The sequence below is a fragment of the Pholcus phalangioides genome, unplaced genomic scaffold (assembly GCF_987345545.1).
Source record: "Pholcus phalangioides strain wild (caught in Gottingen) unplaced genomic scaffold, Ppha-v1.0 ptg000039l_1, whole genome shotgun sequence".
Lineage (NCBI taxonomy): Eukaryota > Metazoa > Arthropoda > Arachnida > Araneae > Pholcidae > Pholcus > Pholcus phalangioides.
The window spans coordinates 30140588-30168114 of record NW_028301625.1 but is presented as its reverse complement, the minus strand read 5'-3'; the positions used below and the strand labels follow the sequence as shown (position 1 = coordinate 30168114).

The 27527-nt window shown below is 33.8% G+C and overlaps 1 protein-coding gene across 1 annotated transcript in view; it reads left to right on the top strand.

The window, feature by feature from the left end:
- Nucleotides 1-15219, top strand: part of LOC149065819 (uncharacterized) — an 83182-nt gene extending 67963 nt beyond the window's left edge. Inside the window, exons 19-22 of the mRNA XM_089253864.1 lie at nt 1642-1821; nt 3920-4032; nt 11610-11780; nt 14601-15219. Of these exons, the coding sequence (XP_089109990.1) occupies nt 1642-1821; nt 3920-4032; nt 11610-11780; nt 14601-14750 (614 nt within the window). The 3' untranslated portion in view covers nt 14751-15219. The remainder of the gene's footprint in view (nt 1-1641; nt 1822-3919; nt 4033-11609; nt 11781-14600) is intronic.
- Nucleotides 15220-27527: the final 12308 nt, after the last annotated feature.

Sequence of the window (27527 nt, the reverse complement as noted above, 5' to 3'; positions counted from 1 at the left end):
CATGACACCTCAAAACATCCTTTGGTATTTTAGGCTAGTATCTTATTGACCTGGGCTATCCTGACCTTCGACAAGGGGATGCCAGTATCATTTAATTAGGGGCAATTCCAGGTTTTGGTGTCACAGAGAGTTTTCTCTAATAGGGTTGTGAATAAATGGAATAGCTTACCTCTGGGGGTTGTGAATTCTAAACAAAATTGACACATTTAAAAAGGAGTATGATAAATCTATAGGGATAAATCATATTATTTTAGGTAAATAATAATATACAGATAAATAATATTTTTTTCATGGGAAGTGTATTTTATATTAATTATTTTATTTTTTTTCTGGTGTATGCTTTTATTTTGGGGTGTTATAGTTAGTTATACAGCTGAACCCTGATTCACAATTTATATATTTTACAAAATTCTTTCACTATAACGTGTTTGGCATTATATCTAATCACGGTTTAACACGTGTAAAGCTTAGAAATGGAAAATTTGTTTACTGAAAATTTCTTCCACCAAGCAGTTTGGCGCAACATTGAGAGACACTATAGGCAACAGTAGGGTTCAACTGTATTTGACATTCATATTTTTATGAGCATCTTTTTTCAGCTTCCTTATTGGGCAATTTGCCTATTTTGCCCTTTGTGTGTTTGTATGTATACAATAATGGTTCTACTTATACCCCTGAATATTTCAAACATTTAAAGGTACATAATTCACTGGCAACAAGTGTGCACACTTGAATTTTTCTACTTAGGGGGAAAATGTCCTGTAATTCGCATCTGAAAATATCATTCCCCAGTAATAAAATCTTGAATAAGGAGGATGTTGGTCGAGTGATTTTTTTAGAAAAAATGTTGCTTCTATTCGCATCCATGCTCAGTCTGTTCCTTTATAGACCAAGTATATATATTTTTACAATATTTGTCTTTATTTCAACGTCTTAGAAAAACAGCTGTAGATAATTTTAAAAAAACACTAAAATTTTTGATTTTTTTAAACTTGTGTTCCACGGGTTATGTATAACAGTATGCATGCAGAATTTTTTTTTGGAAGGCGTAGGATTTTTACAGGGTAAAATTTTTATTTTTTTAAGATTGGCAGGTCTGCAAAGATATTTGCTCTTATCTGAATTTTTTTTTTTTACCAAAAATGAGTTCAGGCCCCTTTATTTCAGATAAAGGAGATCCTATCATAATCATTGTTGATGCATTTTTATTTTTATTCATTTTTCTTAATAGAACCTATCGATAATGAACACCTTGGGACCAAATATTTTGTCTGCTAACAGGGATAGTTCATTGATGGGTCATCAATCTCTTGATGGGTAGTAAAATATGTTGAATTCTGTAGATGTAATTTTAAAAAAAGTGTCTGTTGATGGGAAGTGTTTGCTAACAGGGAGTGTTTGTTATGACAGGTTCCTCTGTATAATTTTAACTTGTGCAAATAATATGCTAGTGTTGTGTTCATAGATAAAATGTGTAGATTCAAATGCAACTAGCACACAGTGCACCGTCATTTCAGTATATTTATAGTAGGATTTTTTTAATATCAGGTGGAAGCACTTGGAATTTTGTATACTAAAAGTGTTCATTGAGTGCTTGTGTTCATTCATCATGTGTGTGTTGATATTTTTCAAATTTTACAGTGTACAGATCCGCCTCTGATGAATATATTGAACGTTCAATATCATCAGTGGGTAGTTCGGATGAGCTTCACTATCTTTCTGGTGATGTTGCATCACAATCATCTACTACTAGTAATATTTTGGAAACATCAAATTCATGCTCATCTGTCTTCTCTGGCTTTGATGGTGCTAACTCATCTGGTATGGGTAACTAATACTTATCCTATAAGGTTACTACTACTTATATAAATAAGGTTATAATACTCATCCTAAGGTTAAATACATTTTTCATAAAAATTCCAAAACAATATGTATAATCGCACTGGGGATACATAATTTTTGTATTTACAAAATAGATGTGATAAATATGAAAGTGTTGCTTATTTTAATGTGTATTATAATATGTGAAATTTTGATTTTTACCTCTTTTCCGTAAAATCTTGATAATTTTAATTTTTTAAAGCAAAAATAGAGAGTAATTTTGCTGAGCACTTCAATTCTAGCTCATGAAATGCGAGTTCAGTTGACTTTCATTTCTGAGTTATGTTCAAAAATTACGGAACTAATCGACAATATTGAGGATCAAACTATCCAGGTAGGTTTTGTGGAGTAAGTTGGTAAGTTTAAAATCTCATGAGTACCTAAGTCAAGGCCATTTTTGTGAAATGGCAGAAAAAATTTACCCAAATGAAAATTGTAAAATTTATTAAAATTATAATTAATACAATTTTTTATTTATTATATTTTAATTTATTTATAATATGCTGAAGACAGCAGCAGACAATTTCAAATAAATATCAAACACAACAAATGAAGTCTTACAGCATTTAGTTATTTTGTCCATCTGAAGCTGCGACAAAATTTACATCATCTTCGAACTTCAGTTTATTGTTGGAAACATTCTTCCTGATTTTTTTTCCCAATGATGTGCCTAGGTATGAACTCATCAATGAATAAAATCATACAATTACACTTACATCGCTATTATTACTGACAGAAGCCAAAGGCTAGATGAAACTATTGAAATATATATTAGGTTTTAAAAAACCAACTACAGTATTGCGAAATTTCCATTTGTAAACTTTTTATTTGCAAAATTCATGTATCTCTAATTGCCAACCTTGTCGGTAAAATTTATAAATTTCATTATATTCATCAGTTCTATCCATAATTGTTTATAATTTCCAAATGAGCTTGATAAATGTGAAAAAACTTATCACTTCATTTAACCACTTAGTTTTTTCCATATGTGCTGCTTGCATTACTCATATTTCGCTGTAAAATTAAAAACCATAAAAAATATTAAAGGTTAAAAAAAACATTGTCAGTCTTGTAATGCTGATTTTCTTCATGTTTATCAACATGTGGAAACATAACAATTTGAAGTCAATGTAAGTACCGTGCTAATAGATGATTACTTTTTTTCTATTTTTCCATTATTTTCAATGTTGCTTTCTTGTTTTTGTTTTCTGCTTTATTTATTTCCTGGGGAAAAAAATCTTTCCTGATTTCAGAAACGACTTCGATTTCTAAAAGTATCAACAATAGTTATTTTTGTTTACTATTATACATATTATTGAATGATTATTATATTTTAAATGCATCATGGAACATGAAAAAAGAATGCTCTTCTCAATAAGCTTGGTGAAAATCTATTATACCAGAGGCAGTGCATTGATACATTTATTAAGAGGCTTCCATTGATACATTTATTAAGAGGCTTCCATTGATACATTTATTAAGAGGCTTCCATTGATACATTTATTAAGAGGCTTCCATTGATACATTTATTAAGAGGCTTCCATTGATACATTTATTAAGAGGCTTCCATTGATACATTTATTAAGAGGCTTCCATTGATACATTTATTAAGAGGCTTCCATTGATACATTTATTAAGAGGCTTCCATTGATACATTTATTAAGAGGCTTCCATTGATACATTTATTAAGAGGCTTCCATTGATACATTTATTAAGAGGCTTCCATTGTCATAGAAATGAATGATGTGGTCCTTCACTGTACAGTTAAGTTCAAACAGGATATAGTCATTTTTCACCGAAATTAATATAACTTTGAATTCATGTAAGTCAGGGTATGAATGTTATATGATTAAAAATCTGAAGTATTCTGAAATTCCGACTCGTGTATGGTTCCTCTATACCAGGCTCTTTGGGTCTGAAATTCAGTCCCAAAAGGTCAGTCATTTTAAAATTTCTACTTTATTTTTTCCCCCTAAAATAAACACTTCTATTGTTCAAGATTTCATCCATGTACTGAATTATAATTTCTCTTTTACAGATAATATTGCCTTTCAAACAGAATCTATTGTTGTGGAGCATAATGAAAATAATTCAGAGTATACCCATCAAAATCAAGATAAAGTTCATGAATTGAACCATTCTCATACTAAGGTTAGTTTGTAAAAATCAATTTTGTTGAATTTTTTCTTTCGATATGTCACACTGTTTCAATGAATTTTTTCTTCTATAATATTTTTTTTCTGACTGTGATATTTATTCTACAGTGAAACCTGTCTAAGATGGACACTGTATGAGACAGAAACCTGTCTTGAACGGAATAGAGACATAGTCCAGTGGATAATGAATGTTTTTCTATTATGGGAAACCTCTTTAAGACGGAAACGGAAGACATATTTAGTCTATTTTTGATTTAAAAAAACCTGGTGAAACGGAAAGAAAAGTTTTTGTCCCTTGAATGGGAAAAAAATAAGTTGTATTGATTTCCGTTTTGTTAGGGAACTTTTACTTGGAAAAATGATGAATGTTTACTATTGTATCTGAACTGATTTTGGATGTAAGAAATTGGGTTTGTATGAAAGCAGATTTATTAAAAGCCCATTTCTTTTATGATGAAAATGATGGCTTTTGTTATAAAGCCCTCTTGTTTCTTAGAAAAATGTTGATAATTTCCATTTAAAGTAGTTTGGGAGAGGAATAGGTGAGGGAGACTCACAATTTATGTGATACAGTACCGTGTTGCAGCAGCTCAATGATTGATGACTGAAGTCGCAGCGTGTGCAAAAACAAGTAGACTCATAGAAAAAAGTAAAAGTGCAACAAGCAATAAGAAAGAAAATCTTACATGGGAGTCTTCACGTGTTTCGCATTTCATTTGGTGTAGAGATGGCCACCAGTCACAAGAAACACGTCTTCGATTTGAACACAAAAGTGGAGGTCATTAGTGCAAAAGAAAATCAAAATTTAGGTGTTACAGAGATAAAAAAAAGTTTACTATTGGAAAAACCCAATGTTATGACATTATCAAAAGAAAACGTGAAATTCAAGAGGAATGGTTGAATGGAAACGAAGAAACAAAATGTAAAATGTTCAAGACTGGAAAATGAGCAAATTAATAAAATTGAATGGGAATGGTTTGTGGACACCAGATCTAAAAAACTGCCAATATCTGGGCCAATGGTTCAGGCTGAAGCACAACAAAATTGCAGAACAACTTGGGAAGGAAGATTTCCATGCATCCAATGGGTGGCTAGAAAGTTTTCAAAAACGACATTCAATAAGATTCAAGTAAGTATGTGGTTACGCTGCTGATGTTGATCCTGAGACTGAATAATTGGAGAGAAAAACTTTTGAATTTAATTGAAGGATACAATGTTAAAGACATAGCAAATGGAGATGAAACTAGATTGTTCTACAGGGCCGTACCAAACAAAACTCTTTGCTTGAAGGGAGAAAGTTGTGCTGGAGGCAAAAAGTCAAAGGAAAGACTTGCTGTGGTTTTGTGCGCTTTCATGACTGGAGAAAAGGAAAAACCTCTGGTTATTTGTAAATCCATCAAACCATGTTGTTTCAGGTATATAAATTCAAAAACTCTACCAGCTGAGTGGAAGACAAACAAAAAAGCGTGGATGACAGCTAAAATCATGGAAGAGTGGCTTGTTGTCTTTAATGCCAAAATGAAGAAACAAAAATGACAGGTTCTGTTATTTCTTGACAATGAGACTTGTCATCCTCACATTGGGCTTTCTAATGTTAGACTGGCTTTTTTCCCACCTAGCACAACTAGTGTTATACAGCCAATGGATCAAGGAGTGATTCGCAATGTGAAAACAAATTACCGGAGCTTTGTAATGCAACCACTGGTGGCAAAGACAAAAAATGCATCAAGTTTATCGGAATCAAAAAAAATCTACCAACCTACTTAAAATGCAATATTGTGGGTTTCAAAAGCATGGAAAAAGTTTATAATGAAACCATAACTCTCTGTTTTGTGAAACCAAATTTCCCCAGAGAAATCAATTCAATAGAAGAATCAGTCAATCATGAAATTGATAATCTACAGGACACATTTAATGCAGCAAAAGTAGGATTGCATGCAATAGACTATATAACAGTGGATGATGAACTAGCAACGGTAGCATTGTATGAAAACTGTATTGGAACTGCTATTTCAGGGCAGCTCTTACCAGCAGTGATGAAGAGAAATCCAACACAATTGCAGAAAAAGATCTTAGGATAAACTTGTACACAAGTGCAGTTCAGTGCCTTATGAATTTACAGGACTTTGCAGCTTGTAAAAATGTCATGGAGCGTTTGAACATGATAAACAGTGCTCAAATGTTTGTGGAAAACCGTATTGTAAGAATGATGCTGGTACAGAAAACTACTTGATTATTTAAAAAAATAATTCATGTATAGATATGTAAATATGGCCAGAAATGTATAATCTTTCTTTCACAAAGGTTATTGGTTGTTGATCTCACTGCCACTATTTTGAAAAAGGTATGCATCATTTCTCAATTACTTTAAAATTATTTTATTTCACTTTTGACATAAGTAAGTGTTCAATCTATTGTTATTCAGGAGAGCATTTTATAATGAATTTTAACTATTTGCACATTAAGTATGAAATTTCAAATGTGTAGTAATTTGAAACAACATGAAAAAATTCAAAATAGGGTAATAATATACATGTCACTGTTTAATACTTGTTAGTCTATAGTATTTTGGATGATATTCTCAAAATTTAAGTTTTGCATAATGATAGAAAAAAAAAATACTAAATATGTTTTCTTGTGCACCTTTATAAAACGAAAACCTGTCTGTAACAAAAAAATTTCAGTCCCTTGATGTTTCGTTTTATACAGGTTTCACTGTAATATCTTTTGTCAATTGAGAATGGGGCTGTAAAACCCTAATAGGTGTCAATCACAGTATCACCAAAAAATTTAAAAAGGAAAAAATGTTTTTGATCAATCCTGTATTATAAAAAGCTGTAAATGATTTGTAATTTCCACAGAATATTGTACTTGCTTTGTGCAGTACTTTTGTGCATTTTTGTGAAAATAGTTTATGTATATTCATGATATATATACACTCATGTCCATAAATTAAGGATAATTCAGAATCACACGGAAATCAAAATCTAAAGTAAAAATTTCACCTGTAGAATTATCACACACATCTGCAAGAATGATATGCAAATTTCAGGAAGCCACCAGATGATGCCGATAGTACGTCACAATGACGAGAGTGTAAGAGGTGGGTATATAAGGAATGGTGGCAAAGAAGTAAAATTTTTCACAAGAGTTCTGTAAAGCGCTCAGTACCATAAGCGAATAGTTGTGACACAGAGGACGCATGTGGATGATTTTTTATGTGGTAGAATTATCGGCCGCCTGGAATGTGGGCGTACTCAGATGGAAGTATCCGAGGAACTTGGAATTGCCCAAAGTGTCATCTCTAGGCTTTGGCAACGATTCCAAGATAACGGAAATGTCAGTAGACGTTACAGTACAGGTCGCCCCCGAGTTACAACGCCGAATGAAGACCGGTATTTGGCAGTAACTGCCAAAAGAAGCAGACGGAGCACAGCATCCAACCTGTCTCGTCAGCTATCTGCAGCCACGGGTACCACAGTTTCAAGGCAAACCGTGTACAGACGTTTGGGAGATATTGGTCTATATGCTCGCAGGCCTGTCAGATGTGTTCCGCTCATGGCAACTCACTGTCGGCAGCGATTAGCCTGGAGTCGAGAACATGCAATGTGGACATCGTCACAGTGGGCTTGTGTGATGTTTTCCGACGAGTCCAGGTTTAGCTTGCAGTCTAATTAGTGTCAGACTTTTATATGGAGAATGCCAGGTACCCGTTACCACCAAGACAACATCATTGAACGACATTGTTACGGTGGTGCAGCATTGCTCCACCGGTGTGCACAGCTGGGGTGGAATTATACTGGGTTCCAGAACAGATCTGCATGTTCAAACCGGAACCCTGAAAGCCCAAATTTATCGGGACATCATTCTGGAACAGCATGTACGTTTGTTTAGGGGTGCCATGGACGCAGAATTTGTGTTTATGGATGACAACGCCCGTCCTCATCGAGCAAACATCGTAAACGAATGCCTTGAATCGAATATGAGGACATAACTCGTATGGAATGGCCAGCATTCTCACCTGACTTGAATCCGATAGAGCATGTGTGGGACATGCTTAGCCGATGAGTTGCAGCCCGTCAACCACCTCCTACATGTGTACCGGAACTTCGGAGAGCATTGCTTGCTGAGTGGAGTGATCTTCCCCAAGATCAGATCGATAATTTGATACTCAGCATGCCTAGGCGTTGTACGGACTGTATTTCATCGCATGGGAGACATACAATGTATTAACCATCATACCAACCATGTAACAGTAAGTTTTTTGTAAAGGAGGTATTTTTTACAATTGCTCCAGGGAGCAAAAATCGTAGTTTTTATGAATGGTATCATACATACACCATCGTTTTTGTTCTTTATCTTTTGTTTAATAAATGGGCTTTATGAATAAGTAACGTTTGTTTTGTTTCTGAACCTTTATTTGTTGGAGCTGGCATTATCCTCAATTTATGGACATGAGTGTATATTTTTTTTATATATAAAAATTCCTATTTTCATTGAGTATTTTTGCTTATAACGTAGAGTTTTCAACCAATTTCTATGAAACTTACAGAACATTTGACACTATACATGATATAAGCATTTTAAGTAAATGACTTTTAATTACATATATACTTGTGCTGGAAATATCAATTTTATTTTGTAATATTTTGGTTGGTAGATATATAGTGCAACTTATATAAAAATTCCAGTTGAATGTCATGAAAATTCAGAAAGATATCAGTGATATAGTGAGCAATAATTTCAGTTACTTGCTGGAAATAGCTGGATGATAAAGGATTTTCCACAAATTGATGCAGGGCTCCCACTTTTTCTACTTTTGGTAAAATGTCCTACTTTCTAGTTTTTGTCCTACTTTTTCACCAAATCCTATGTAAAAAATTTGTTTAATTGGTTTTAATTGAGCAGGGAATCATTGGTAGATTGCAATCATTGTATCTGCCGAAGCAGAAATTTTATCATTTTCAAGGTTATTTAGGGGGTGTATATGAACCATTTGGCTTATTAATTTTTCATTTGCTTAGTTTGAGGGTTCAACAAGCATAGTAGTCATTAAAAACATCTGTCTGGATGGAAAAAAATAATTTTGTACTTTTGATAGTATTGGACAGTAATTAGCAGTCATTCAAAATTATGACGCATATTTCGTATATAGGTGAAACAACGGTTTGCATTACAAAGAAGTTGGATACACAGGCCTATTCTAGGTTTGGTGATTCTGATGCTACTCAATAGCATTCCATTGTCTTCTGTATTTGTAGGGCATGTGTGTGTGTGTGTGTGTGCAGAGGCATAAACAATGTATACAATACTCAACAAAGAGCTAGAAATCAAAGTGCTTCATTTTTCAAAAACGATTACACTGGTATTAAACAGTAGAATGTGCACAAAAATTTAATTTATATTGTGAGAACAGAAAAGAATTATCTGTGGTTGCTAATGCACTGTTTTGGCCAAAAATTATTTTTGCAACCAAGTCATTTCTGTCATTCTGCTTTGACTTGAGTCAGTCTTATAGGATATTGAAATAGTGCTATGAAAAAAAAAAAATTAATGGAAAAAATGTTTTTAAATAAGAAAAATTTTTAGGATTTTTTTTTTTTTGTTATGCTATGATTGTGTTATCTAAGGGGAATATTATATTCTTTAATCCAGCTTTTTCCTACTTTTTCTAATTTTTTGAGTGGGAGCTCTCTGTTGATGTTTCTATTATTTTCTGTCGTTTGATTATTTCAAGAATAAGCCCACAGATTTATTCGAATGAGCAAAGATGTGCGTCTGATGCTATACATGAGAAATGCTTGAGCATGGCACAAACGGTATGATGTCAAAATTTAAAAAAAAAAAAAAAAAACATCAATTTGTGGAAAATACCTTATCATCCAGCTACTTTCAGCAAATAACTGTAATTACAGCCCATTGTATCACTGATATCTTTCTGAATTTTGAAGTCTGCAGGCCAAATTGCATCTGGCATGAAAATATATAATTCCAAATTATTTTGACCTGCTGAACACAAATATCACAGTGAAAAGTTTTATTGCCTCTGGTTTTGGAGATATTACCATCATACTTGTCAAAGAAGTGTTTAGCAGTATCACTGGACTACAATGAAACTGTGTCTGACATTAAAATATACATTTTCAAATGGTTTTGACTTGCTGAACATGAATATTACCATGGAAAAAGTTTCATTAGCTCTTGTTTTTGAGATAATATCCCATTACCAATTAAAAAGTGCTTTACAAGTGTTTTTGTATAATGAAAAAGTGGTAAGTACCATAGAACAATATTATCAGGGAAACTGGTAAATCTGAATCCTGGCTACCTACTGTTGGACAATTGTAAGAGATACTTCTTATGTCTGATACAAGTGCATTGCAAAACAAAGTATGTGTCAATCATTGATAAATGAACTATGGGGTGGGCTGTAAAAACTTTAAAAATGAATAAAAACCAGAAAAATAATTGAAATAAAAAACGGTTTGCAGGGTTAGCATCGCTAGGTCACTAGAATTTTTTTAAGACAAGAAAAAACAGCAGATAGGTGGCGCTGATGTATACAAGTAAAAAAAAAAGACATTAAATAATGAACATAATGCCTCCAAATCATTTGTTACAGCAGTATGTGTTCCACATGACCACCACCACATGGCATAACACATTGCAGGGGAGTCACAAATCCAGCAATGGCAGAGTGCAGAAGGTCCACATACACGGTTTACAATGGTGAACTGGTTGTGGGTTAGGAGCGGAAGTTCTTATAACCATCTCATTTGCATATTTCCACTGAAGTTGCTCATATCAACACCACCTATCGGCTGTTTTTGAGGGTTCTTTCCCCCGCCTTAAAAAAATTCCCATGACCTAATTATGCTAACCCTGCAAACAATTTTTTTATTTCGGTTATTTTTCCGGTTTTTATTCATTTTTAAAGTTTCTACGGACTTTTTGCCTACCCTGTATCATGCTGTAATGCATTTGTGTTTCTATGAATTTTTGTTGTTTTTTCTGTATATTTATTTAGTTTTCTATATACTTACATTATTTTTCAATGTATTGTATTGTGTTATTATATGTGTAATAAATGTGAAATTTCAGAGAAAACCATAGCCAGTCCTGTTTTGTTTATGATCAAATTCATGTTCAGCACACTGAATTACATAAGAAAGGGCTGTTTTTGTTTCAGATGTAGAAATTGTGTCGAAAGTTGTTGTTCAGTGAAACTTATAGAGACGAAAAGTCGGATTCAAAATGTACAAAAAAATGCTAATATAAACTAAAATCCTAATAACTATAAATAAATTTTTTCCTTATTTGTGTGTGTGTGATATACATTCCATCTGTATCATCTCATACTTTGGGTATTGTGAAAATAGTAACAATATCCGAATGATATCATCCATGATTCCAGTAAGCAATATCTATTGTATATCCAAGCATTTACTCATCCAATTAATAAACTAAACCATACCGATACATTGTCTCGTGTGTATGTGTTGTTTTTCAACCTAAGAATTTCCTTCCAGGTTGTTTCCTAAAATTTGCCTGAACCCTCTTGTTTATTTTCAGGTTGAAAAAAGTTCAGTGAATGTATTTTTATGTTCACCTGTTCATGAATGGACCTCAGAACAAGTTGGCCAATGGCTGTTATCATTGGGCTTTGAACATCATATTCCTCAGTTCCTAGATTCAGATGTCACAGGTCAAATTCTGTTACAGATTGATAGTTCACGACTAAAGGTTTTTTCCTTGCTATGTTTTTATTTTTAAAAATGTCAATTGCTGAAGTGATTCTGGGTTCCTAAAATTAAATATTAGATTAGCAATTAGATAAATTAATTATTATAAAATTGAATGATTTTTCAGAAATGTAATTGTTTTTAATTTAAATGCTATTTAAACAAAAAAAAAATACCAACCCTGGTTGTAAATTAGAATAATTTTGTACAGAGAGGATTTAACACTGACTAGTGCAATATCAAATTAAAAACGTTATCAAGTGCAGTATTCAAAGGCATGAAGTTATTGAAAATATTGGGAGGGCTAAAAGATATTATGGGGGGGGGGAGGGCATATAAACCCAATATTTCTATAGGTATTGGGATGGCGGCAAATATTGAGTGGGCTTAGGGGATATTGCTATGATAATTCTGCATTATATAGTTTGCTAGCAGTTTTTCGGCATTATATATTGTTGGACCTCGATTTAATGAACTCTGCTTCAGTGAATTCTTCGATTTAACAACTTTTTTTTTCTAAAATTCTGGCGAAAATAGAGCTCAAACCCATATTTAACGAATAAAAATCCTTGTTAAACGAATATTTTTTTGAACTATTCAAAAAAATTATTATTTCTAGTCATCCAAAGCCCCAATCTGAAGATTTGACTTCCCAAGAATTGACCTTCAGCCCTTCTTTAGATACAAACAAAGAAAATGGGAAACAGGAATCTGTTCCTTTTTGAGCAAAGAAGAGAATAAAGTCATTCAGAATGTATGTGGGAAGTTTTCAGCTATTAGTGTAAGACTGATACCATAAAACATTCTGCTGTCCACATGTGTAGATTTCAGTAAAAATATAAAATTACTTCAAGTTTGTGCTGTCTTGACAAGCAAAGAATGGTAGTCATCTGAAGAGAAAACTTTTTTCAATTTGCAAAAAAAATGAAAATTTTGGCAGAATTTGATAAAAATGTTGGACGTATAAAACAAACTTCTATCAAGCAATTTTTTTGATGCATCTTGACTTTATTCTTAATTTAATGTTGTTGTTTTTTTCAATTGTCAAAAATAAGTTGTAATAGCAACCCTCAAAGTAAGTAGCTTTTAAAATTTGCCATTTCTAGTGTGTTTATGCTCCTGATCGATTTGACCCCGATTTGATGATTTCTTTGATTTAATAAACAAAATTGCCAATTTTTTTTCTTCCGATTCATTAAATCGGGGTTCAACTGAAGTTACTTATCTATTATATCATACCCAATAGTTCTTGTCAACGAGATATTACTCTTGAGAATTAATTTCTCATCTTGTATTTTTTATTTGATATTTGTTCGATTCTGTGTTACTGATTTATGCATGCTGCTAAAATATGAAAGTTCAGTTTAACTAAACAAAAAGAGTTTTGTGCTGACTTTTCCCAAAAATACTGGGGTGCTCAAGCACCCATGGCTCAGGCGCAACAGTTTTACCAACGAATTTATGTAAACAGTCTCTAATGTAGAAAATTTTAAAAACGTGTGCGTGAGAGAGAGAGAGAGAATGATAAATATTCATTCATAGATGTCCCTCAATCTCCATATACCATATTGTCTATTGTTATTGAATCGCTAAAACCTGTTTGTGCAAGTAATCCTGTACTTGCAAGTATATAAAAACGATCTAACTAAAATAATCTCTTTTTCTATTTTCTCAAGATCCCTGTTTCCACTTTTGGTGAATCTTTGCATGGAAGGGGGGGAAGAACACATACTTTTCATTAAAAGAAGGGAAAAAAACATTGGAGGGGGTTAACCCTTTCCGGCATGCTATCCTTTAAAATTGGAATTTCAATCAAAAATTGTAGGCAGTCTATTCAGGTCCAGAAAAGTGTGCAGGTATAATTTTGTAAATATTGCATTTATCTTTTTTAATTTTTTGGGTGTGCCCAAAGAGGGTTTAAATTCTGGACTCCATTTTAGGCAAGCTTTAAATTTAGAAAGTTAAAACTTATACAGAATAAAAAGATAGTGTGAGCAGCCAACAAAATAACATAGATTTTTTTTTTATAAATCTTTTTTATATCAAAAAAAATTCTTGAAATTTGAATCCATTTCTTTGAAAAATAAGGGTTTTCAAAAATTAAACACAGGCCAAAAGTATGGATCGGCTTGTGTAGTGTTGTTATCTAGTAGTGCTGTTATCTAGTGTTGATAAAGAAGGTTAAAAGTAATCCCTAAACTAATTTTCATTTCATTTGTCGTTTATTTTCAGTGTTTGAAAAGGGAATTTTTAGGTATGCCCAGACTGTGCAGTGTGACCCTTATGAATGTATTACAATTTTAAATTATAATTTTTGTTTTGTAGAGGGAGAAAAATTTGTTTTATTCACTAACGTTACGGTACAAGCATACTGTAAAAACATAAAAAATCACTTGCATTATGAAGTAAGGAATAGGATTTTTAAATGCTGTTGTCAAGAAAGATCTGGTTAATGGAGGGCTGGTTAAGAAAGGTTCTACCATACATGCAAACCTCTGTATAACATCTATCTTTTTTAAAGCCCCCTTGCTTATAACATCAGTTTTTAAAAGTTCCTGCTAACATAATTAGCAAATTGAGCTTACTCCTTATGATGTCACCCCACTTATGAGGTCATTTTTATTCAGTCTATAGTGATGATGTTGTACTACAGTCTGAATATAATTTATGTGACTTGTTTTTGACGTTAATAATTGATGTCTTTCAATTAACAGTGTTGTTTTTTGGGGGGATTTTTTGGACTTTTTTTTTTAATTATTATTATTTACCTAAATAATCTGTGTAAAAAGACTTGCTTCCAATTTTTATTTCTTTTCTTTAGGCATTAGGTATTCAAACAAGTGCTGAAAGAGCAGTAATTAAAAAGAAGGTAAAAGAAATGAGATCACAGTTAGAGAAAGAAAGAAAAATTCTTGAAAAGGAGTTAAAGGCCAGAGGAAAACTTTTAAAAAAAGTATCGTCAAAGAAATAAATAATCTTGTATCTGAGCGATCAGGATATAAAGGAAACCCAAAATTCTGATATCAGAAGTAGAATCATACTCAGTTGAAATATCATATTAATCTATTTGTTTTGCTGTGATGAAATGCTAGCTTGTTATACTGCAGCTATGTGATATTTAATAATCATGTTTCATAGATTTTGATCTTTCATCTGTGTAGCTTTTAAAATATGAAAGTTCCCCATTAGGGGAAAGATGTGCAACAAATCATCATTCCAATTCTTTTCATTTTTCATACTTTGCGAGTTTTTTTTTTTAATGTATAGGTTGAATGAATTATTGTTTTAATGCCTACCTCTTTTAATTACTGTATCTCTTGCCCTATCTGTCGCAGAGGCAGCATTTCAGACTGCATATCTGCAGTTGAAAAAAGGTTGGTCCAACGTATGCACCACATTAGTGTAAGTGCTGTTCCTTTCTCGAGGAGAAAATAAAACATTTACATAATTATTATTTCTTACAAACATATATTTACAGAAAATGGTTGCTAAATGCTCAGAACCATTTTTGAATAGTTGAAATACAATTTATAATTAATTGATATTCAAATGTTTTAGAATAATATTCATCAGAGACATGCACTTTGAAGAAAAAAGAAAAGATTTGGAAAATGGGGTAGGAGCAAAAGGAATTCCAAAGAAATTTTTAGTTACCAGTCTACAAAAGCATTTAAATTAACTTAAATTAAATTGGTTAAAATTGTACATAAAGGTATTTTCTTTCAATATCGTAATTTTTTGAAATACCATTTAAAAATTTTTCATTTTTGATTGTCTGGAGAGAGGACGACAATCTTGCATATGCCTCTGATGTTCATAGTCAATTTCTTGAAGAGTTTTTCTTTTGAAACAAAAATTGGCATTGTCACTGCACTGCAGCATCTACTACAAGTAAGCACTACAAGCCTCCAAAGTTGTGTTCTCAAAAATGTAAGCTCAGCGACAAATAGACCAAGAAATGCAGTGTTTGTTGAACTTGTGATAAGCATTTATATTAGAATTTTAATTGTCACATCATTTATGAATAATTTTGTATTAATTGTTAACTGATTTGCATCTTCAAGTAGAATAGTCTGTGAGTAATCAATGTCTTTTATGACAGACAGCAGAATAATCTGCTAGTCTAGGATATGAAACATGTTTCCTTATCAACATATGTTGATATGTGGAACACGTGTTGCAAGTTTAGAGGGAAGGAGGGATGCAGGTTGGTTAAATAAAGTCATTTCAATATGGCTTTTAGATACCAATATGTTCCACTTGAATTAAGTTTTCAAGTTGGTTTGCAAAATTTGTTTTAGCAACTTTTTATTGAAAACTTGAATACATTACATTTTTATACAACCAGTATTAATAACAGAAAGCCACTCATTCTTCACCTTAACATTTTATTTGATACATCTCCCAAAATGTTACAATGCAAATCTAAATGCATATAAAAATGAATCAAACTAATTTTATTATTAACCCTCTATGGTCTGGTGTATATTTGAATTTACACGGTCAAAAAACCCATTGTGGCAATTTTTTTTTTTTTTTGGTATCCTACAAGCATCTTTTAGTGTCATTTCAGTTCAAAATTTACAGCTATATAAGTATAGTACTTTTTATCTGGAAAGAGTTGTTTCCTTGTCTGTCATTTTTTCAGAACTACTGAAATTGTGTGTGTTTCAAAGATTCATGAAATCACACTGAATTGAGAGAATTAGATATATGAAATTCAAGTTAACAACTATTCAACTCTGCATAGTCAAATTTTATGAGTTTAAAGATAATAGTTAAGTAAAGGAAAACTGCATATTTTTTAACCTTAATTGACTATTGTAACTAAATAAAAAAATCCACTTTAATTAAATTACTATGTTGATGTATGGTTTCAATTAAAAATATGCTGATGGCACACATTTATATCCGTATTTGTAGAAAAAAAATTCTATATACGTTTTTATATGGGTGAAGCGTAGAGAGAGGGGTCAATAAATTTTTTTTTCTTTTCACTAAAAATTTTCTGTAGACAAAACATCCAATTTTCATTGTTCTGATTTATTGCAATGTATTCTTTACAAAAAATAGAGGTTACTTGCAATTGCTCATATATACTAGTAATCAAAGATCAAATTTCTGTGAATATAAATGTGCATACATTTTTTTAATGCATTTTTATGAAGAGCTAACTCTCAGAGCAAATGTACATGTATCCCCATGAAAAATTCCATCCAAAAAGGCATATCAATAACTAATAAAATGTGTAGTGTTTTGTGAAAATATTTTTTTCCTTCAAGTGATCAGTATACATTAAGCCGATAATTACTTAGATGGTCTTTCAAGTACTTTGTGATTATTTAGTTTTTGTCTCCCTAAATGTTTTTTTTTGTATATATTTGTTATGTTTTATCATTATTTCAATTGACGTATTCTCTGTCTGTTATTTATATCTTTTATTTTTATGGGTTTTAGTTTATTATTAATATAAAATATTCTAGCAGCTACTTAGACTGAAATTCAATATCAGAAGGCTGCTTTTTAACTAATTATGAAATTAAAACTTCTTCAATGAAAAATGTTTTGTACTAGCTTATGGGGTATTTACAGACTGCAAGATTGATTACTTTTTTTTCTTTTTTTTGCCATTAAATTAGATTTTCATGATGGCAAATATAAAGTTTAAAAAAAATTATTCCTTTTCATAATTTTTTTTATTCATAAACTTTGCTGTTAATAAGTGATTGTTCTTCATTATAACTTGCTAGTTTTTCAGTTGTGTTACATATTGATGGAATGATGCTTTTGAAATGATATTACTAGTCATGAATCACTTACCACATTGTGAAGATGGCAGTGAATGTACTAAAGTGAATGTCTCCTTGTATTATCTTAAATTATGCATGTATTTTAATGCATCTGTGTTTGTCTTATTCCAAGAGTTACTATATTATTTGTGTTGCTTCTTCTTGGCACATAGCATCAATATGATTATAATTAGTTAATTAAATCCTGTTAAATATTTAATATAAAGCTTTTGTGATAGTACTGGAACTAGAAGACAGATTTCTTCTTAATGATTTATTTAGACATAATTTTAGTTTAAATTCTCTTAGTTTAGTTGAAATTGACTTTCATCAATAATTTTTAAAATGTTGGTAAAATATTTTTTTTATAAATCATAACTTATTTTGTAATACAAACATCTCTCTCTAAAATATTTTGATCAGGATTGCTTATATTAATGCTTATGATATTCAATTTCAACAACTTGTATCATAAATTATCATCCTCTAATCAATCCCTAATTCCTTTTAAAAGATTAAATTAAATGATTATTAATTTATTGAACATAACTTTGGAGCTGAAATTTTCTTTATTTATTTTAGCAAACATTCCATGTATTTATCATATGCAGTTTTAAAGATCCCAAACTCCCTATTGAGGTGCTAAGTATTCTTTAAATATACAAAAAAAACAACCAGTTTTTATCTATTTTTCTGAATTTCTTTCAAATTTTCTCAGACTTCCCTTCCCACCTATTGCTGTTTTTTATCTTTTTGTATATATACAGTTATAGATGTAAATAAATTGTAAAAAAAAAAAAGATTCTGTAGAAAAGTATAAGAAGTTTTTTTTTTAGTTTTTCCTACAAAAAATATCATTCCATATTGTAAAAGATGTATATACATGTATATTTATAGTTTTATTCCTCACATTCATAAGTAGGATGTTGTAAGCATCACATTTGTTTATACAAGAAAACATTCACACAGACACGGGAAAATATTCTTTAACTTCATTAACCTGTGCTCACTTTTTTATCTTGTATTTTTTTTTATTATATTGAACTAGTTGTATAGTTTACATTTGTGTATGCTGTGATGTTAAAAGTTGTATGGTTATTGAAAATAATTTTATATGGTAAGATTTTTAAAAAAAATGTTAGAGAAATTGTAGGTTTCTATTGCATTTAAATGGTTCTATTTTTTTTCTCCAAGCGAGATTGTATCTTTTTCTAAGAAAGCCACACTATTCACATGTTAGACAAAAGTTTTTGAAATGTGATATAATGTTCTAAAGTATGTTTCCTTAGGTATTTATTAAACAGAAACAATGATCAAAAATATATGAAGGTGTAATTTAGATAGTTTTGCTAACATAATTTGCATAAAAATTTTTTTGTATGATTGCAAGATCATTCACCAACTTTCAAAGTGCATGCAACATTATTTTTAAAAGTTATACAAATATATTCAGAAATATTAAGTTTTTAATCATGTTTCATGTTTAAATACACAAGCACATTTTTTGCAGTTTGCTTATTATTTTCAATGTAAGATAATTTTTTAATATAAATTTTTATCTTCACAATTTTTTTTTTGTCTGCCTGAATTATTACTCATATTTCTCCTTTAATTATGAAAAACTTTCTGCATCTATTTCTCTGAAGTTACAATAGTCAATAAAAAAAGTTAGCTGGAAATAATGATGACACTCAGGATGCTGTGGCCTTGTTTGCTGTAGATGTTTCAACTCTTCTGTCACATACTTGTACAGGGGAGGCTCAAGAAAAAATCTCTACCCATGCGGGACCTATTTTGGCATCTCCAACTGCGTATAGTTAGTCCAGTGTTTCCCAAAGTGGGCAATATCTCCCCCTGGGGGGTGGGAATGGAAGTTTCTAAGGGTGATAGTAGAAGCTTTGGTTTTAGTATAAGACCCTATTGGTTGGATTGATTTGGGAGGTGATGAGGAGAGAATTTTTTGAACAAGGGAACGATGGAACAAAAAGTTTGGGAAACTATGATTTAGTTCAAAAAGCTTTTTTAGCCCTTTCAACTCAGATTTGGCACCCATTCTAGAGTGGCACCATGTGTGCCTGCAAGGTTCCCATGGAATAAGAGCTACCCCTGTGCTCTTGTGGGATCAACATTCTGAGACTGATCAGGGCAAACCAATTCTTTTTTTATGCAAATTAATAATCAAACGGATCTACAATTCCCTTCGTTGAAACCAGTGGCTCTACCCCAAACCTTGAAAAACAGCTCCATACCATTTTACTCCTTCACCATTGAATTTCACTTTAAGCATAACACAGTGTGTTAAGAAATTATATAGTCGAATAAGGCCTTCCCGGGAAACCTTAAGTGCATTGAGGGGATTGGTGATAAGGAGATTTGGTTCCATGATTTTTATACAAATACAAATACAACGCCACAACAGGCAAATTGCCCAACGAGGTGGCTGACTTAAGAACATCATGGATCTCCGAGCCCCTACCTACTACTGCTAGTACACCACACATGAAACCCCCCCCCCTTCCGCGGAACCCCCCAACGAATCGGTACATGCGGGAATGTGCGTGTACGTGTAGTGCAACCTGACGTAAAGTTTGTTTCTGTGTAATGCTTGTTATGTGTAGTGCTGTTTTGAGAGTAAGTATGTGTCACTTTAACTAGTTTACGTTGACACTTTCAACTAGTTAAGGCACCAGAATACCACTATGTTCGGGGTGGAGCATAGTGCTGTATTTGTAGTTGAGTCACATTATTTTGTGACCACCTTTTATTTTTGACATCAACTGTGAAAAGCTAATGAAATAAAGCCAGAGTTGTGCGAGCTGGCTTGGTGCGAATATAAGGTGAGATGAAAGCATTCTGAAAAATATATCACAGGTTAAACATGCTATTTATTAGACTGAAAAAAAGACAATCGTCACATAGGCGGGGATAAAATTGAAAGGCTAGTGGTGGGCATGATGATAATTATGTTAATTCAGATATATATATCCACATACATTAGATCAGTCAGCTCCATCATTGATGCTGTGGAGTGGGCAATGTCCCTGTATTTCTGCCCACTGATTGTTGGCTTTTCAGCCAAACATTACAATATGTCTGAACATTGGCAGTTTGTGAAATATTTGGTTGCTGGTGTTGTTCAAGTATACCTCGACTACACAAATGGCATCACTGTGCGATTAACTGAATTGAAGATGGCGACTCACCAGGTGCTGTTGATGATAAAGGTGAACGTCAACTGAGGTTTCATGAAAGCCAATCGAGACACTAAAATTGAATATGTGAGTCTAATCCTTTGTTAAAACCTATGTTGGGCGCGGTAGCCCAGGTCGATAAGATACTTGCCTAAAGTACCAAAGGATGTTTAGAGGTGTCGCGTGTTCGATATCCGATTCGCAATTGTCAAAAACTTTCTTGACACAGGGTATAACAGAAACAGTGACATGACCACAGAAAAAGGTTTGTTACTGCAGGGAGTCCCACACTGAGGGGTTAGCACACCAACCTCTCACTGAATATAAAAAATGAAAGGCTACCATTTGGAATCGGCAATAAATTGTAGGTCCCAGTCTAATTAGCCCTTGTGTACAGCAAATGGCCATGGTGCGACAAAAATGATCAAATTGATAAAACCTACATAAATATTACACTAATATTTATGGCAAACAATTGAATAATTTTTCTTTGATCGTAACTATACTTTCAAATCTGCCTACCAGGGCTATATTTTGAGGAGGACGAATTAGTGGAAGTAAAGAGCGTATAGTGAGTATACTTCTCCCCTACTTTACAAGACAGAATGATAATTATCTTTCGTATTTCGGACTCGAGAGGGCTATCATCATCCTCTGGATCCGCGCCTTTCTGGTCATGGGTTGAGAAACTCTTGATCAGTAGAAAGACATAGGCAGATAGTCACAAAGCTGTGGAATCGAGCAGAGATGAAAATTGTGAATTCTAATTGTTCGGACAGCTGACTAAATCCTTTTTGAAATAGGAAAAGCATTTCTTTTGTAAATACTGGAGAATTAGCTGCTATATGAGCCAAGAAGCAGTTCAGGATTAATATCCTGAACTATCGCTATTAGAATAGTCATTATAATAGGAATTTCTAATGTAGCTAAAGCAGGAAGTTTTTTTTTAATTATTACTAGCCGGAGAAAAAAAAATTCTAATTCACTTATAACTAACTGTATGAGTCTGTTTTAACCACAATTTTCCTACTATTGTCAGCTCTAGTTATTATAGGCTTTCTCTGATCCCTCAATTGTCCAAGGTTTAACCAAAGCAAGCACATTTGGATCAACTCTTTCATCCAGTGCTGCCTTGAGCGTACCATGTGTCTCTGGCAAAGTGTGTTCTGTCAAGAACCACCTATAGAAGGCCTCCGCACGAAGCGTGTGACATCACTGAAGAAGGCCATCTCACTTATAGCAGATGCATGTGCCATCTTTACCCTTTTTTGTAGTATATCCAATGGCTATAGGCGAGATGGTCTTCAGTGGCATCACAAGCTTCATGCGGAGGCCTTCTCTTCTATAAGTGGTGTTAATTTTGCGCACCCCACTTCTCCGGCTGGGAGTGCCTCCCTACCAGTTCACATGCTTACTCTCGAAAATGTTGATACCAAATTTCATTGTCAACTCTGGAGCATACTTGCAGGTATAATATCTATTAATTCATCATCGCATCTCCAATAGATGTCATGAAGAATAGTGTTTGTTATACAGTACCCTTGTAAGGATTTCGCAGCCATCATTCATAAGATTATTTAAAGTTTTTCGGGTCTTAAGGCAGCCAGAGCCGGATTAACCATTAAGCAAAATAAGCACGTGCTTAGGCACCAGGAAGGAAGGGGCACCACAAAAAAAGTTATAAAAATGTTTTTTTTTCCCTGCACGAGAAGATAAACAAATGATGCGACTAAGGCCGGTCTTCTGGAAGCTACTAAGAGCAAAAACAAGTCGCGTGTATGCGCAAGATCACTATAGCGGTCTTGCGCATACATGTGACATGGTAGAGAAGCACTGATATTATGATATATACATAATATATGTACCTCTAGGTACATAGTGTTTTCTATCGTACTTGGTCCCGATAGGTAGAACGGTTCCCGATGCATTCAAGAGTTGAATGGCAACTTAACCCAAAATTGTTACAATTTTCCGTCCCACGAAGTTGTAACCAATTTCCATCTCTCAAAATCGTAACAGATTTTCGTTGCATAGAAACGAGCATAAAACGTTGCAATTTTCGAGTTTGTGATTTTATATTATAGAGTAGGGTCTTCAACGTTTTGCGCTCGAGTGCCACATAAAAAGTTTGTCGCGTCCCGCGGGCTACTCATTAACGGTGTAGGAGGGACCCAAAAATGATCACAAACTAAATATATTTCAAAATATTCTAAAAATTTAAGCATTCAATTAGTTTTAACATATTAATTTTGATTTTAAAAAACCCATTTCAAATTAGTGTTAAAAAAAATCCTTTTTTGCTGTATTAATACTTTTTTACTTGAAAATGCTTTTGAAAGTTGGTAAATCTAAACTTTTCTCAGATTCCATCAACCCATCTCAGTGCGTCCCTTCCCCCCCTCCCCCCCCGCCAAAAGTTGATCCTACGTACGCTCAAATACGACAAATTAAAATGCGACGCGTACTACATATTTTATGATTCCATTATGCAGCATTTTCGTTTAAAAAATTAAGCTGAATGGTGAAAAACAATTATTTTTTAGGCATTTTTTATATTGTATAAAACAGAATGAAAATGGATGGTTTTTGTTTATACATGTATGTTGAATTAATTACGTACCAAATAAAGTCTTTTGTTACTTAGATAACGAATACGAGTGGATATAATTCCTAAATTAATGCGAAACTTGACATTGTTTTTGCTTGACTAAAGCTTCAATGTTAGGTAAAATTTGTGCTGCTGTCCGTAAAGTATCCTCCAAATGCCGATCAATTAGACGTGTTCTAGTTTTTGATTTTGTGTTTTTCATTCGACTAAACAACTCTGTTCACATATGTAAGTACTGCCAAATATAGAAGACATGAATAATGCATGTTTGCTTATTTCTGGATACTTTTCTTAGGACACATACTTAAAATAAAAATCAATTAATGAAGGAATTTCAAAAACTTGCATCTAACACACATTGCAAATCTGCAACTTTTAATTGTAGCTCTGGTGGAACACTTTCGATATCGACCGAGAATGGTGAGGAAAACATTTTCATAGAAATTTAGTTCCGCGGGAGTGGAAAGTCTGCTGAATTCCATTCTCAGATTCGAAATGCACTGTACATAATCGTCCAGTTTCCAAGATGTAGATCTATTTACCAACTCAAATAATTTAGGAAAATGTACGCAGTTTTTGTTTTGCAATTGACGTTCCCAAAGGACTAATTTAGTTTCGAACGCTTTCACGTTGTCAAAGATTATGGTCAAAAAGGTTTTTTCCCAGTAAGTGGTAGTTTAGATCAGTGTTTCTCAACCTTTTTCAGCCCATGGCCCCCCTTTGAACCACATTTTCTTTTCGTGGCTCCCCTCTGTCTTCATGGCCCCCATATCGTTCAGCAGGGCCTCTGATGGGGGGGGGGGGCACTTCACCAAACACCTACTCTGGCCATATCGCTATATTGCAATCAATTTACTGCCGTTAATGAGTTGGGTTGGAAATGACGACGCCATCTGGTGGTCGCCTCAAGCTTGTTAGGGAAAATATCTATTCTTCCCCTGGTTTGAACCTGGGACCGTGACGACAACCTTCACGGTGGTAGATGAGCATCTTATCACCACACCACTTGGGCGCGTGCCTCTAGGGGCTAGGATCTTCAGTGGAGCCCTAGACGAGAAATTTCACGGGACAACTATAGTGAATTTATAGAGCCAAAAAAAGCAAAAATGGTAAGAATCGTCTCGGACCCCTCAGGCTAAATCTCTGTCAGTCCCACCTATGCGGGGGCCCATGCCTCCGCATATTCACATACCCCTCACCTCATCCAAGCACAAGACCCTTTCTACTTATCGAATTGAATTTAATCAAAACTAAATTCATAATGAACAAAAATTTTATTACTAGAATCGATCCCTAGGACCCTGGGCAAATCACGTGTTCAGAAGAAAGGGGGGAGGGATCACTCCCAAGAGCCTTATCATATAGTAAAGATAGGTCTGTTTGAAATACGGGACGATTCAACGAACTACATGATAAATCGAACTACCAGACACATCACCCTGAGCTGGAGTTTGGTGAGTTTCCTGTTTGCGGGGTTTTATGCATTGCCGTCTCAACATCGTTGGTTCCTAGGTCAAGTGATGTTCCGGGGCCCCACACTTAGCTGGAATAACATCTTACTTACATTTGAAGAACACAGCAACAAATCTCATCGTACAGGTCCTATATGGATATGAGGTCCCAGGTCATACGGGTTAAGATGACCCTGGTTCTATGGACAGCTGTTCTGGATTCTGAAAGTAGTTACATTTTTTCCCCACTACATTTCTCTTGAGAACTTTATTTCTTCACAGCTCTCTGTAGCCTCCTGTACCTCTTATCGTGGCTCCCCTTTCATCCGATTTTCACCCGTGGCCCCCTTAGAATATCCCAGGACCGCAAGGAGGCCATATGGCCTTAATTTGAGATTTAGATCATTCAGATGACCAGTGATATCGAAAAAAAAATGCGAAATTTCTTACCCACTTTTTATCTTGACTCTCCAATACGTTTTCCTTTGGATTTCATGAATTCATCAACTTCCTCCTTCAAGGAAAACAGACGCTGAAGCATCTTCCTCCGGCTCAACCACCGTACTTCTGTATAATAAATACCGTCGCCATGCTCGGCTTCCAAATCCTCTAAGAATTTTTGAAACTGTCTATGGTTAAGTCCTTTGGATCGAATGAAGTTAACCGCTTTCACTACAACATACATTACAAAGTTGAAGAAAAACTTTTTGCACAAGTTTTCCTGGTGTGCAGTAGAAAGCCGTCATCTTCATATTTAAACATTTTTCGGCATCTGACTTTATCAATGTGATTACCCGTCTTCTGACCGGTCATATATAGAGAGAGCACCATCTGTAGTTATGGCAAATATGTTGATTAAGTCCAACTCACATTTGGCCAATGTTTCAGCCAAACTTGAATATAAGTCAAGTCGAAACTTCGTGTGGTATCCTTAAGTGCAACGACATTATCTAACTCCTCAACAATTTTGAAGTTTTTGTCAATACCACGAATGAAAATGGCCGCTTATGCGGTATCTGTTGCATCCATCGATTCATCCATAGCTATTGAGTAAAAACAAAAATTCCTCACATTTGGATTTTAAAGTCTTGAATACATCTGACAGATTTTCCACGCGTCTTGCTACTATCAGACAAACTAATGTTCGAAACAGCTTGAGCCTGTGATGGGCAAAGCACATCAACTGCAGAACTGAAGGTATTCTTTAACGAATTCTCACATTTCGCAATTTTTTCTGCTATTATATAACTAACACGAACACAATTTTCAGACTGTTCATTGAACAGTCTGAAAATTGTGAGAAATTCGGAAGAGATGAACAGTGTTCATCTCTTCCGAAGAATAATGACTGTTGACAGTTTAGTTTCGATTTCAGTTCATTGACTTTTTCACTTCGAAAATGTCCCTCCAATCCAGAATACTTCGCACTATGCTTGTATCGTAATATCTCTTAATATTGTATTTTTTCGTCATGGCTACGCTCTCATTGCAAATGAGACAAACTGCTTTAGTCTTGTGTTCATCGAAAAAATAAAGGGATGACTACTTTTTTTGAAAAAATCGCACTTTTTCTTCAACTTTTTTCTTCTATCACGGTTCGCCATCATGCACTCATTTAAAGCCTAAAAGGTTTCTGATCTAAGGCTTGATAGACCAAAAACACAAGTGAACTAACTGTACCAATATTGTACAAATCCTTCCAATCAATCAAGATGCATACATCCACCTGCTCCTCCGGCGACGTATGTGGATCAGCATGGTGGAGATACAGTCCATTTTGGGCGAGAGGTACGGTGCTATCTGGACGTCATTTCAAACCAACGGATCGGGAGAGGTAGTCCTGTAGCTTGGCCCCCCACGATCGTCCGATATGTCTTTTGTGGGGACAGGTGAAGAGTTTGATGTATGAGACTCCTCTTGACTATGAAGAGAAACTAATCGCAAGACTTTCGGATGCTGCTGGAGAGGTTCCCGATATACCTGGAATATTCCAGAGCTTTCATCAATCCCTCCTTCGCCGCTGTTCTTGCATCACCGTTGGCGGTCGCTCGTTTGATCAAACTCATTTGATCTTATTCTTGTGTTTTCTCCTCGTATCCTCGGTTTTACTATGCTGCGCCCTGTTGCATGTTTGCATTTCATTTTACACCATGTATTCTTTGATGAAAATTGTTTGTTTTCACATCTTTTCTGAATCACCCAATCAAAAGGTAATTTTTTTTGCAACAATATAATAAGGTAGCTATGTTTCAACTATAGAAATGGTAATTGTTATTCCAAATAACAACAAATAAACTAAAATTATTCGCAACTCGAAGAAGACTAGCAGCTAGGGCCGGATAAGACGTTTGAAGACCCTAAGCACTTGAATGGTTTTGGTGCCCCCCCCCCCCCGGTCCCTAAAGCTATATTTTACTCAATATCGAATCTAAAAATAAAAATTTTATATTTCAGAACTGATCTAAGGCAGAATTATGATGTGAATATTTCTAAGCGCGGGCATTGAAAGTATCCCCCCTGTTTTTCCTACTTGCAGAGTCTGATAATATCTTCAGGTTTTCCCTTTTTTTGTAACATCTTTGGAAGTTTTTGGAATCTTTCTTTCATATTTACCACCAAGGCTGTTGAATATTCGTTACTTGTTAACTAGGAGAAGATCCTTTAATTGCCTCATTATGAGGACTTGAAGGAATCGACTAGGAGTAGAGG